This window comes from Primulina eburnea, chromosome 6, assembly GCF_022965805.1.
Source record: "Primulina eburnea isolate SZY01 chromosome 6, ASM2296580v1, whole genome shotgun sequence".
NCBI classification, from domain to species: Eukaryota; Viridiplantae; Streptophyta; class Magnoliopsida; order Lamiales; family Gesneriaceae; genus Primulina; species Primulina eburnea.
The window spans coordinates 33,970,458-33,984,070 of record NC_133106.1 but is presented as its reverse complement, the minus strand read 5'-3'; the positions used below and the strand labels follow the sequence as shown (position 1 = coordinate 33,984,070).

Here is a 13,613-nt window from a genome sequence, read left to right as displayed (position 1 = left end):
ATAGTTTAATTGTGTGTGAAAATTATATAACATTCGAAAACTTTTCGATGTGTACCAATTTTTTATCACGTGCTCATTTATATCTTTTTCTCACGTATTTATGTCTCCGCTCTCACGGATCTTATGAAACTTCTCAAAGACGTATATTATAATTGCTTAAAAGTCAGGCATGCTTTATTTTATAGTTTTTATGTGATGAACTATTAAGAAAATACAAATTGATTATATGATTAGTATCTATAAAATCTTTTATTCTATGTTATCAAGTCATTGATGAAGTTTCCATCCTTCAAGTATCAATAAATCATATTATATACCACGTATATATCGTCTCAAGTATCAAACGAATGTTGAAAAATAGGTTTATATATACGTCTGTTACTTGGCGCACACGATATACATTTGAACTGACATACAACAAATGTGTAACTTTTATTATGTTATCGATAGATTATTTAACAATTGATAATACAATTACGTTTAAATATATTAATGAGATAGCATGTGAAATGACTTTTAAATATATTATGAATAATATATAAACAAATCAAATTAAGAGATAATTTTAGAATAGACAGTGATATATTTTTTAGATGAATAAAAAATGTAGTTTGCCTAAAATAATAACCTTTTTATATTTTAAAATAAAAATTCAATCTCTTATAAAATTATTGTTTTATTTTAATATATATTTAATTTTTTTCAAACTTCGTTAACTGTTTATACAATTTAAATACGTAATTTTTTTAATAAAATGAAGCATTTCATAATATATATTGATTTAAAATTCAGTTTTTATGATATTAAAAAATTTGCATAAAAATATAATATTATTGCCTGCATAATGTGTCCTAATACTAATATTCAAATTATGATCAGTTTGCATTTAAAAGTCATGACTTTAAAAAATTATATAAAGCTAGGCTTTAGATACGAATTTATTGACGACATGTTTTCTTACAAAAAATTTTTTCCCTCAAAAACATTTCTTTTGAAATCTTTTGATTTTTTATCTATATTTTTAAATTCCATCATTCTATTCTTTTATATATATATATTTTAAAAAATTTAGATGATTATATCACTTTTAATAAAAAAAATATGAAAACAATTTTTAATTTGAAAATAACAAAAATCATATTTAGATAATTATTCTAACTATTGAGTGCAAAAAAATACTAGTATAAATTATGTTTGGATCGATAAATTTTAGATAATTATAGACAAATTTCATTTAATATCAAATTATATAATTTCAATAATAATTATAATATATTTCAAATTATAATAAAAATAATTTTGAATCATATCTCAAAAATTTATCAAGTCAAATGTCCCTTAAAACCAAATCATCAGCTCAAGCTCAAAAGCTTTTTTTGTTGTACTTCTCAATAAGTACTCTCATTTGGTGTTAGCTAATATACAAATTCTCTTATGTTTTAATTTCCTCCCTACTTTTTAAAAAACATAATTTCCTCCCTACCGCAGATTCACAAATTTTTCCACCACTTATTGCTTTTAAATCTTCACTTATAATGCAAGTTCTTGCTAGTTACTAGAGCAGTATAAATGTTTCACCCCATTGAATTAGAATAATACGCGTATTATTAGGCCATCCACAATAACAAGGATATTTCCTACAAATATTTGTGGACCCCCTACTCCACGTCATCAATCAAATATTTCTCTACTCAAATATTTCATATTTCACAATCAAATATCTCACACCAACCAAATATTTATGGGTCCCACTATCAATTTAATTAATATTTTATTTTGATTTAAATAAAATCATTTCACCACTTTAATTATTTTTATCTATTATTTAATATTATATTTTTTTATTGAAATGTAAAATTAAAAGTTTAATAATTATATATAATTAAATAAATATTAAATAAAAGTGAAAAAAAATAAAAAATAAAAAACTACCCTACTCGACCCAAGCTCTTCACAGTGAAGAGCTTGGGTCGAGCAAACTCTTCACTAAGTTTGGGTCTCGCTTTTGTGCTTGGGTCGTGATTGGGTCGTGCTAGGCAAAAAAAAAAACACGACACTCGACCCATCTCGACCCACCACGACCCAAAAAATAAAATTTAAAAAAAATAGCAATACCCGGTTACAAATTTGTAACCGGATATTGTCGTGGCACACCATTCAATGCTGTGCAGTGGTGAATATTTAGATGGAACGACTATTTGGATGACGTGGATTGGATTATATCCACCATTGTGGATGCTCTTAAGAGAAAAAGAGTAATATATATATATATATATATATATATATATATATATTCGGAATAATTAAAGCTACAGTAGTACTACTACTGCCAATTCCAGCTATGAGATCCTATAAATGACTGGCTTCGGCTCACATTTTTCGGTCTACACCGTAACTGACGAAGAAGAAGCACATTCAAACATACACTCTTTTATCTCTCTTTCTCAAGCTCCTCATAAAGCACTCCCTCTACTCCGCAAGGGAAGAAGACTTGGTTTCCTATACTTTCTTGAAGAAATCCTCAATAAGAAAAGCGAGGAATCCAAGTTCCCATCTACGTTTTACTCTAAATAACCACCCAAAAGTCACTGCCTTCGTGAAAGGAATTAATCAGCAGTCTCCATTTGATTCCCTTCATCATATATTCCTTCTTCCCTTTCCCTCCTAAAACTTTCCTTGATTATTTCACCACTTTTTCGGTCTGTAGTGTGTGGTGGTTGTCTAAAGCTGTCCTTTCTTCTGGTCGGGCTACGCTTTAGCGTTGCTCTTTCTCTTTTTTCCCCAAGAATCTCTCGGTGCAGACTGCTTTTTCAACCCATCGCGCTCCCAACCCCTTTCGCTTTCGATACGAATCTGCTAAAACTTTCGAGCAAAACAATCTCAGCATAATGATGCCTCAGGAAGGAAAAACTATGCTGGCTAGTAGAGCTAAATACAGTGAACACATAAACCAGACGACAGTTGTCATCAGTCTGGATTATTCCATTCCCGGAAGAAGTAAGCCGGAGACGACCACCGCCACCATTTGCCCCAGAACCATAAGAGTTTCAGTCACAGACCCCGATGCAACTGACTCCTCCAGTGATGAAGAGGAGGGATTTTTTTCCAAACGCAGAAGAGTCAGAAAATTCATCAACGAGGTGAGAATCCAGCCTTGTCCCAGAGACAACGAAAGTGAAAATGTCAAGGTTACACGCCCGTCGGTTGCCGTGATGAAGCGAAAGAAGAACAGTGGCCGGAAAATCGAGAGCCGAGCGCAGGAGGTAGGAAATGTACGGAAGTTTCGCGGTGTCCGGCAGAGGCCATGGGGTAAATGGGCGGCGGAGATCAGAGACCCCTCGAGGCGAGTACGACTTTGGCTGGGCACCTACGACACTGCAGAAGAGGCTGCCATGGTGTACGACCACGCGGCTATCCAGCTGCGTGGACCAGACGCGCTCACAAACTTCTCGACGCCACCTGCCGTTGACGAAAAAACCGGCTCAGGGTACAACTCCGGCGAGGATTCAAACAACAACGCCAAGTCCCCGAAATCCGTCCTCCGGTACGCCTCCGCAGCTGACTCCCAAGCCGAGGCTGAAGCCGAGTCGTGCTCCGGAAACAATGCGTTGTCAACGAAAGAGGTGGAGGATGAGAATTTCTCGGATTTTCTGATATTTCCGCCGAGAGACGACAACATATTTCGCGAGTTTGAAAAGCCCACTACCTCCACCCGACTTGTTTGAGAAAACTGGTATCACTGATAATATATTCGGATCGGACTTTGATCGCTGCAGTGATATGCTTATCGGGTCAACTCTCGATCTGGGTTTTGATTTCGGATTTGGGTCATCGAGTTGGCCAGTGGACGACTACTTTCAGGACTTCGGGGACATATTCGGGTCGGATCCTCTGATAGCACTCTGAGCATTATTCTATATATAAATAAAATTGTAGCTTCAAAATCAGCAAATTTGTTTTGTTGATTTTTCGGCAGTTTTGAGAATGATCGAGTTTTTTTGTTTAATCTTCAGTTTTGTTAATTTGTATTTTACTAGTTAATTATTGTCATTAAAATAAATTCTACAGGAATTGAGTTCATGTTATTGTTGTGTTTGGTGCTGTATTTACGTATTATGACACTTTATCTTCCTCCGCCCCGCCCCGCCAGGCACGTGTGAGATCACGTGACTCTTGATGTTTTGAATTAGGTGGAACAATGAAATGGAATGAATTCCCCATTAAAATCCCTACACACACTTCGGTGAAAACAATTTGTTAGCCCTCAAATTTGTCAGCTTTGAATCTACATGATTGCTTACTGAACTTTCAGTTTCATTCGTTTGGATTATAATTAAATGTACTCAAGGTTTAGTACTTTGTTTTATATTTGTTTTTCGTGAGAATTACAAACGATATACTTCGATGTGCATTGAATAAATATTCAAAATAACGCAATAGTCGCAAATTGTGTTAGTCAAATAAATTATACTGGACGAGTTTGTCATACATAACTTATGACAAACTCGTCCAATAAAATGTTGATAGAGAAAATTAAATTTTTGATCATTAGACGTCTCAGATACTCTATCAATTCGAACATCGGGACTTTGTTAACCGTGTGTATTTACAGGTGTTGTTTGGTTTCGCCTTGTGTTTGTGTAAGTATTCAAAATGATACGACATATTCATAAAGAAATTTAGCAACCATACTTGTTGTTTTTTACTACATTTTTTCATTGGGACACACAAAATCATAAATCATCAATGTATGGGGAGTGCTCAGTGTTTTCCCTGGTGGGATGATGCTTATTGGGACCCCTGTTCTTTCTTTTGTCACTTGCCCAAATTTAGAAATTACAGCCCCAAACACTCCAAATTTATCTTCAATCCTCCGTTATTTGGCCGGTAATGTCAGATGAAAAAGTGAAACTTTCTTCGCAGACTCAAGGGAGAAGGCTGGGGGTTTAATAGCCCAACCGGGTGGTCCAAACAAGTTTAATTTCCATAATCATTTACTATATTTTGATTAAAACTTTGAACAAATTATTGCTGCTAAAAATTTCAAATATGTGCGTAAGTTGAATCAATCTTATGTCACGAATTCAAGAGAAATACCCAAATCTTATAATCCATAAGCATCGACCTGAATCCAACCTTAACTTTTCCTCAAAATATCAAGCTTAGCACGAATCAGTATTCTCAAAACACACATACAAAAAGAGCCGTATGTCTATGTGTCTCCGATCACTGCATGCAGACACAATTGACAAGACAGACAGCAGAAGTACTGATTGTGGTCCTAGGATGAGCTAGCTGGGAGTTGGACATGACATAGATTTGGACAAACAACTGGGGTTTATTGAACAATTGCAGCACCAGAAAATCTTGAACCTTTTATGTACTTACGCCAATGTATTTGACCTTTTTACTTCTTATATAAGTCAAGAATCATTTAATTGTGCTTGTCTTTGCGCAATATCTCCCTGCATCCCCCATAGTCACAAAATTAATTGTCATTGGACTGGAATGCTACATCATTTGCATTATTAACTTCACATGTATCTTTTAAGGGTAAATTTATTTGGGAGCAGTAGCACCCCTGCAGAAAAGTTGAGCCGATTGGTCCCTGATTTTGAACCAACTTAAACAAAATAAATTTATTATTTACGCTATAAATAATAAAATAATAATTTTTATTTTGTTATTTATGAAAGAGAAACAGAATATATAATCATAAAATCCACGTTTTATAACTTATCATATTTTTTAGTGTTTCTTCAAGTATATGTAGTTTGTAGTCTAAGTTTACATACGAAACCCTGGATTAGTTCGTGCATCTTATGTACCCAATTTCTAAGCGAGCAGCTCAAGGAACATTTAAATTTTAAAGCCAACTTGGAAGCCACGCTTCGTAATTGGACCTAATAAACCAAAACCAGCCCTTTCACGTTTGCTGTGTCTGTCTCGGCTACCAATATTTCATGTTGTTTTAGGCTGATCAGGACAATTTAGAGATTTTAAAAGACACGTTCTCAGATTTCGGGGCAGCCTTTTTGTGGCAATGGAGATTTACTTTTGACCATTTGAGAGATGATTTTGTTGCATCTGAACTGATCGTATCTGCTAGGAATCCTCTCACAAACAAAGTTGCCACATAAGTCACCCTAGCTAGGTATTTTTGTCTTTAGAATTCTAGTGTATGTATGGGGTGGGTCCTTCAAATTAATACCTCTAGGCAACGTGGTGTAACTGTTTCTTGTTTTAATGGAGATACTCTCCGGTCCGGTTGTTTTCGATTCAATTTGGATTTCTTAGGGCTGGTTTTGGATTCTTTATGTAATGGGGTGCATCGAATCTGGGACAATACATCGATACGAGTCATATTACTATTTGTTTTTCAATAATAATCGTCGTGGATTATAACAAATAATTACACAAAGCTAAAAAATAAATGGTAAGAATTGTTTTTTTTAATGTCGATTTTATCAACTCAAAGAAATTTCACAACGTTGCTTTAATATCAGTTATTATATTATGGGATATAACATTTACGCTTGCTGAATATAGTTACTATCGCAAAATATAAGGTGACAGTAGTTTGTGGATATTACACCGCCACATAGAGGCATACGTCATTCAATAGGCCATGAAATTTAATCTGTCTTTATGATAAATTATAATTGTAGTAAATTTAGTTGGGGGAGTAATAAAGGTCATTTATTTTTACTGTTTGTCTAATTAAAAAGGTGGATGGATTGTAATTACATATTGTTAATTTGGGAGTTGATATTTATATTTTATTTTATGTTATTTATATTTAATATATCAACTTTATTCATAAATAGAGTATAAATAATAAAATATAGAATGTAAATATCAACTTTCCGCTTATTTTTTCAACTCAACATCGCTTTGATTTTAACTTTTATAAAAATTATGATCCTACGAAAATGATATATTTTGAGATCGGGTGCATTTAGCTCTAAATATTAACCAGAACGGAAAATATTGTCTGTATTAAGTTTTTTAGAATTGTATACGTGGATTTGTATAATTATCAAGTTAAATTTTGAGGTAGATTAGATTCAAATTAACGATCTTAACAAAATATCAGAATTTAGCTTTATTGTTTTGCGTTAAACCGTCTAATGAGCCACCCGCTAAATTTCACCCTTTAGCGAAGTATGTTAGATGTCTCACAGTGTCTATATTAAAATTTGAAAAATTGTATATATAAACTTGAACAATCACCTTTCTTCGATAACTGTGGAGATGAAACTAAACTAAAATCCATGTTCTTAACAAGCTTTCTTCTTAATCATGGCCGTATTTTTGGCCTGTATATTTACGGCCTGGAAAAGAATAAGGCTATGGTCCCCAGGGGCCCACGATCCCACTTGGGCTGGTCCACCTGCACACACTGTGTAGGGCGGGACTGCGCATGCCAACGTACACAGGTGGCGAGTACAGAGGGCAGACGGTGCCACTTTGCTGATACGGACAGCCCTCCATTTATGTGTCATCCCATTTTCTGAATCAAATTTTATATATGGTTGATATGTTATGGATACGTTCGTCGAAATCAGATTCAAACAAAATTTTGGACTCTTGGTCCATTTCTAACATAGGTGAGCGGTCCACTACGTGAGTTGTGTCTAGTAGAAAAGAAGAGTTCGAAAGAATAAAAATTAAATTTTACATACTTAGAATCTGTCTAGTAGAGGAGAGGAGTTGAAGAGAAAGGAAAATTAAATTTTACTTACTTGAGCTGCGCCTAGTAGAGGAGAAGATTTGGAGATAATAAAAACTAAATTTTACCAACATGGGCTCCGCCTAATAGAGGAGGAGAGTTGATGAGATTGAAAATTAAATTTTACTTACGTGTGCTTTGTTTAGTAGAAGAGAAGAGTTGATGAGAAAGAAAATTAAATTTTTACCTATTTGGGCTGCACCTAGTGGATGAGAAGAGTTGGGGAAAATAAAAATTAAATTTTACCTACTTGAGCTGCGCTTAATAGAGGAGAAGTAAAATTTAGTTTTACCTACCTAAATTGAGCCTAGTAGGGGAGAAGAGGTGGAAAGATTAAATATTACATTTTCCCTAATTAGGCTATGCTTAGTAGAGGAGAAAAGCAGGTAGAAGCAAAAGTTACATCCTATTTACTAGGTCGAGCACTGCAGAAGAGAAGACATGAAGAGAGGGAAAGAGCTTTGGTAAGCTCAAACTTTAGCTTATGACCATTGGTAAGCTCGTACCCCAGTAGTTCCAAAAAATCAGAGATAAACTCAGAAGAAACAATATATTAAAACGCAAGATACTTGACGTAAGAGACTAGGGAGACTAGCGAGTGAACCATTGAAATCGAACAAAATATTGGCTCGGGAAGAAGTAGACGCGTATCGTTAGCGAGGTGGAGTGACACAGACGAGTGGAAGATATGCAAGAGATGTGGATGGGGAGAGCATGTGAGAGGGCGAGGCGACTGTGTGAGGGGCGAGGGCGAGACTGGGCTCGTGATAAGCACAAGCGAGGCTGCAACTGGCGAGGGTGAGGCTGGATGATGGCGAGGAGGCAAGGGCTAGAGGGTGGTGAGAGGAGGCTGCAGGCGAGGGGATTTGGCGAAGGGCGAGGTTGAGAAATGGCGAAGATGAGTAGGCGAAGAGGCGAGAACGTCAGGCGCAGCGAGGGTGCGGGCGTGAGCGTGGGTGTGGCGCGAACGTGCGAGAAGGTAGAAGGGGCTGTGAGGGAGGAGGCGAGGCGCGAGCGTGGGGCGTGGCTGGGCGAGACTGCAAGGCTTTGGGCGAGAGCAGAGAAGGGATGGCAGGCGAGGCTGGGACAGAGGAGCTGGGCGACGCTACGCAAGGTGAGGCTAGGGCAAGGCTGTTGTGGTGCAGGGGCGAGGGCTGGCTAGATCGGGCAAGAGGAGAGGAGGAGAAGGTCTAGGGTGAGCGACGAGGTTGGTGCAGTGGCTGCGAGCAGTGATGGACGGGGGCGAGAGGCGAGAAGGGTGACAGGCAGTGATGCGTGGGCTGGGCGACGGGTAAGGCGTGGGTTGGCGATGGGCGACGAGTGATGCGTGATCTGGCATAAGCGAGGTGCTGATTGAAATAAAGTGATCTGACGAACATGCAGGGGAAGAATGCACAAGTGACATATTGTAATCCAAGGGCAACACAATTAATCGATATTCGAACCTGTAATTCAGTTCGACTTGGGAGAGTGAGACTGGTGATACCCTATAGATAGGCTCATCAAGATCAGGCCAAACAATACTTTGGACCCTGGGCTCATTCCTAACCTAGGTGAGGTGCTCATGATGAATTTCATGTACGCTCCTATAAATGTCAGGTTTGAGTGTCCAATTCATTTATTCAATATATTGGTTTTCAGCAGCACCTTTAGCTGCTCTCTCATTCTATTATCACTATCTGATTTGAACGTCGGAGGGACTATGACGGGACACCCTCTCGGCCTCCTTCTAACAGTATATTTTGTGATTTCAGGCCTAAAGTAAATTCGAAATCTGCATTCGAACTAGTACATATGTTGGAACCGAACCTTAAATTTCTATTGAATATCAATAACTAATTAAAAATAATCAAACCAGTCTAATGTCTCTTTCAAATGGATAATATTAAATACATTTGGGACATAATTTTAAATTGTACGATGCACCACCTTTAAATCGTTAAAGGAGATTGAGTTTCCTAGTTTTTCTCACGAGTCATTATATTATCATAGGAACTAGATTGAAAGAAAATCAAGGTTCTGCGTTAATATCTTACAAACAAATATAGATATTGATGTCTCGAAAAGCTTTAGGATCATCTTTGGACTCGGTCGAGTGAAGAAAGACCAAAAGATCAGAGCTGATACCGAAATGCCGAGACAAAGCTAGAATCACCTCGAGTAAAGTGAGCGTGTAACTACCTCGACCACCATCTTCACTAGTGGCATGCAGCTAGCTGCTCGGGAAACAAGATATATCACTAAATGTTCATATAAGTTCGGACTTATAGAACATAGGACCCAAATAGTAATTGACATCTGCTGCGTATAAAATTTAATACGTTTTTTTTTTAAAACTAATATTTTTTGTTACAAGTGATTGGTTGCACAACTACATCAATACTTTTGCAAATTGCATTCGTTGAATCAGGATTGAAAAATAAGAAATTAAATGTAGAGATATTATTGCAATTACGTAGAAATAAGTTTTTTGAATTATGTGTAGGCATTATATGTTTCATGGAAAAAGAGTGGCGTAGGGACAACATTCAATGCATTCACGCCTCACTTGCTCGACTTGGAGTTATTCACACACACACACACACACACACACACACTACTATATATATATATATTTACTTTACTATATAGTATATATTAATGTAGTAGGAAGCTCCAAATGAATCTTAGTCGTTTAATCTTAATTTCGACTTGCATAAATAATATTCACCGACTTGTTTCCACTTATTTTGGAATAAGGCTTAAATTTAGAACTTCAAATATACAATTTTTAATATAACTTCAAATTTAGTATTTTGAAAGAATAGAAAAATTTATTGCCAGAAAAAAAGTTAATTAACCAAAAAACATCATCCCATTATGGTGAAATAAATTTTCCTTTACACTGAATTATACGCAAATTAATCTTTTTAAAATAATATAAATAACGATTTTAAATTTATTATATTAGCAAACTTTTACCTTCATATTTCTTGCAGTGTGTTTTATAGGACAACTGCAATGAGATCTGGGGCCCTTTTCTGATAATGCTTCTTAATGGGCCTTCCTTTTTTAACAGGCCTGTCCATGTCTGAGCATTTAATTGGGCTTCTCATTATGGTAAACTATTTCTCCATTTATGGTCTTATTCTTTACCTATTTAGGATTGTTATGTACCCGGGCTTAAGCCCTCGAAATTGTATTTCTTGCTGGGCTTAAAATGGCTCGATCCAAATGGAATAAATAATTTAAACTGAATTATGTTTTTTTAAAAAAGAAGATTAGATTTAAAATGCTTCTTAATGGGCCTTTATTTTCTAAGAAGGCTGTCAATGAATGAGCATTTAATTTGGCTTGTATTTGTATGCAAACGTGGTTGTGTGTGTGTGTATATATATATATCTGTCATGCGTGGAGTTTGTCTTATTTTTTTCCCCCTTTTCGGGCGGAGAAAATTCTGGAAGAGCCCCAACTAAAAAATAAAAACCCTAAGAACAGAGCAGAAAAATCATGGACACGTCTCAAGATCAACAACAAGCGGTGTGCGGGAAAGAAGCTCTTGATCTCCTCAATTGCGTTGCTCAATCTTCTTATGATCAAGAAAAATGTCTTGCTCTCCTCCAGTCCTTGCGTCAATGCGTTCTCAACAAGGTTTGCTAAACGGTTGTGCTGCAAATCGTGCTTCCCGTTCTGTTTATTTGATAATCAACTTTCTTCATTTCTTCGCTAGAGCTTCGGTTTTGTCGTTGATTAAAGTTTTCCACGATAGTCCCAAGACTTAATTTTTAGCATAAAGATGCGCCGTCTCAAAATTTATTTATTTATTATTTTTGGAAAAAATTGCATACTTGTACCAATTGGTTCTGAGCACCATAGAATTGATCAGTTGACACCTTTTTGTTACCATTAAGATTCTATCAGCAATATGTTCTATACGGTGAAACACTTGGATCAACGTAAATATCTTGACATGAAGAATTAGGATGGCACACATTCACAAAAAGAACTGGAGTTACATATCTGCCAGTGTGATTTGTATTTATTTTAGCCCATTGATTACTTCATGTGCAGTTAGTCATGTATATGTTGATAGTTTCAGCTTTACGTTTATGTTAATCGAGTTGTTTATGATATTCTCTTGGTTTCAGAAGGTGAAGAAGTTCTCGCTGGCTGAACAGACCAAACAACAAGCAGATCCAGTGGGCAAGAAGCTAACTTAATTTTCTGCTGTGCATGGGAGGATTAACTTAAACAAACCATCACTGCTTCTATTTTCGGAGATATGAGCTAGCACGGATTGGAATTAGCCAGTTGAAATCTTGACTTTGATTTTGATTTTGATTTTGATTTTACAGGAAAGCGACCTTATCGAGCAGAGTGAGTACTGCTTGTTACTTAAATCACATAACAGATACGACACAATACTTTGATTATTGGCTAGTCGATTTACCTCATTGTTCTTATTTGAGTCGATTTTAAAATCATTCTTCTGACATTTGTATCTTTCTTTCTTTATATATATAAAATCAGGAGAGTAGAGTAACTGATGCTAGTATGCTACTCTTTTCTCATCAAAGTTACGTTGTTAGTGGACTTGACCAGCAGTTTGGATTTTAGGAGCTTAGTACTCCATCTAAGAATAGCTCTTCAAACCCTCAACTGTTAATGATCCCATTCTTCGGTTTCCCCTTAATCTAGTCTAGTTTATGATGTATAATGACGTAGTACTCCTGGAGTAAGTCCAACCAGTTTCCATAGCTATCCAAGATGATATCAAAACAGCTATAATGGCAACAAAAACTAGACACGTAACACAACTTAAATATTATTATCCCTTCAGAAAACCATTCCATAAGTACGTGTGATTCGCAGTTCATGTTTGCTCGACCCAAAAGCCTTAAAAACTTATGAAACATACATGTTTAAATTTGAGAACCGAGAAATGTGCATTAACAAGTTCAAATATTCAGCTAGCTGGGCATCGAAGGTGTGGATGAGATGGATGAGCACCCAAGCTGATAACATCAATCCACAAGCAAGGCCGAGATCAGATCCCATGCGTTGAAACTTAAATTGGTCTCGACAAAATAACATCTAAATATGTTCACAGGATTGTATTTCTTGCAAAGTTAAGAATTTATTTCTCTCTGAGCTGTTGACTGCTATCGCTCTCTCAGTTTTATCATCTCATTCAACCCAGAGAAAGAGAATACAAATTCACAAGCTTTCCGGATTTCGTCATAAAAAGTATTTACGGAATCCTTAGAGTAGTTGAATTCATTATTCACGTGTTAAAATCATATATTATTAAAAATGGTACTAATTGCAAAAAAAAATTGTTCTATGATCTTTAAGGTCATGAATCATGATGTCGATGGATAATTTTTTACCTAATACAATAAATGTTAGGAATTACTCATCTAATTAACTATATAGAGGTCAAGTCAAGTGATTATGCTGGAGTTGTCTTGTTTTTTGAACCATCCTATCTTTATTTTATTCAATGAATTGAAACCCAGAGTCATTATTTTTCGATGTGTATGGATAAATTCATGGGTTAACGTAATATATTGTAAACAACGCTAGTTAGATAAATCGTATTAAGTAAGGTTTGTGTTACAGACTCGCCCGTGTTTTTATTGGTAGAAAAAATCGAACTCATTATCATTTATTAAACGCTCACAATTATAATCAACTCTTACATCTTTGTGGACATCTATCTTTTATTATTATTATTAATTGGACTTATCCTGGAAAAAATTGACTTTTATCATTCTTCCACAACTCTGTTCTTCTAAATTGATGAACTACACTGTACATTAAATCCTAATTTGGTTTTGAATTAACAATAATGTAACAATTATCTAATTTGAAATAATTCATTTTATTTGTCGTATTAAAT

At 35.7% G+C, this 13,613-nt stretch overlaps 1 protein-coding gene and 1 long non-coding RNA gene across 2 annotated transcripts; both read left to right on the top strand.

The window, feature by feature from the left end:
- Nucleotides 1-2,288: 2,288 nt before the first annotated feature.
- On the top strand, nt 2,289-4,127 carry LOC140834547 (ethylene-responsive transcription factor CRF2-like). Its single transcript, XM_073199510.1, is given in 2 exon segments — nt 2,289-3,704; nt 3,706-4,127. Coding segments are annotated over 2 exon segments (1,017 nt in total). The 5' UTR covers nt 2,289-2,888; the 3' UTR covers nt 3,907-4,127.
- A 7,022-nt stretch (nt 4,128-11,149) lies between these two features.
- LOC140833520 (uncharacterized) lies at nt 11,150-12,261 on the top strand. The gene is made up of 3 exons (XR_012118496.1): nt 11,150-11,362; nt 11,860-12,209; nt 12,247-12,261. It is a non-coding gene; the product is annotated as an uncharacterized lncRNA (long non-coding RNA).
- The last annotated feature ends 1,352 nt before the right edge of the window (nt 12,262-13,613 follow it).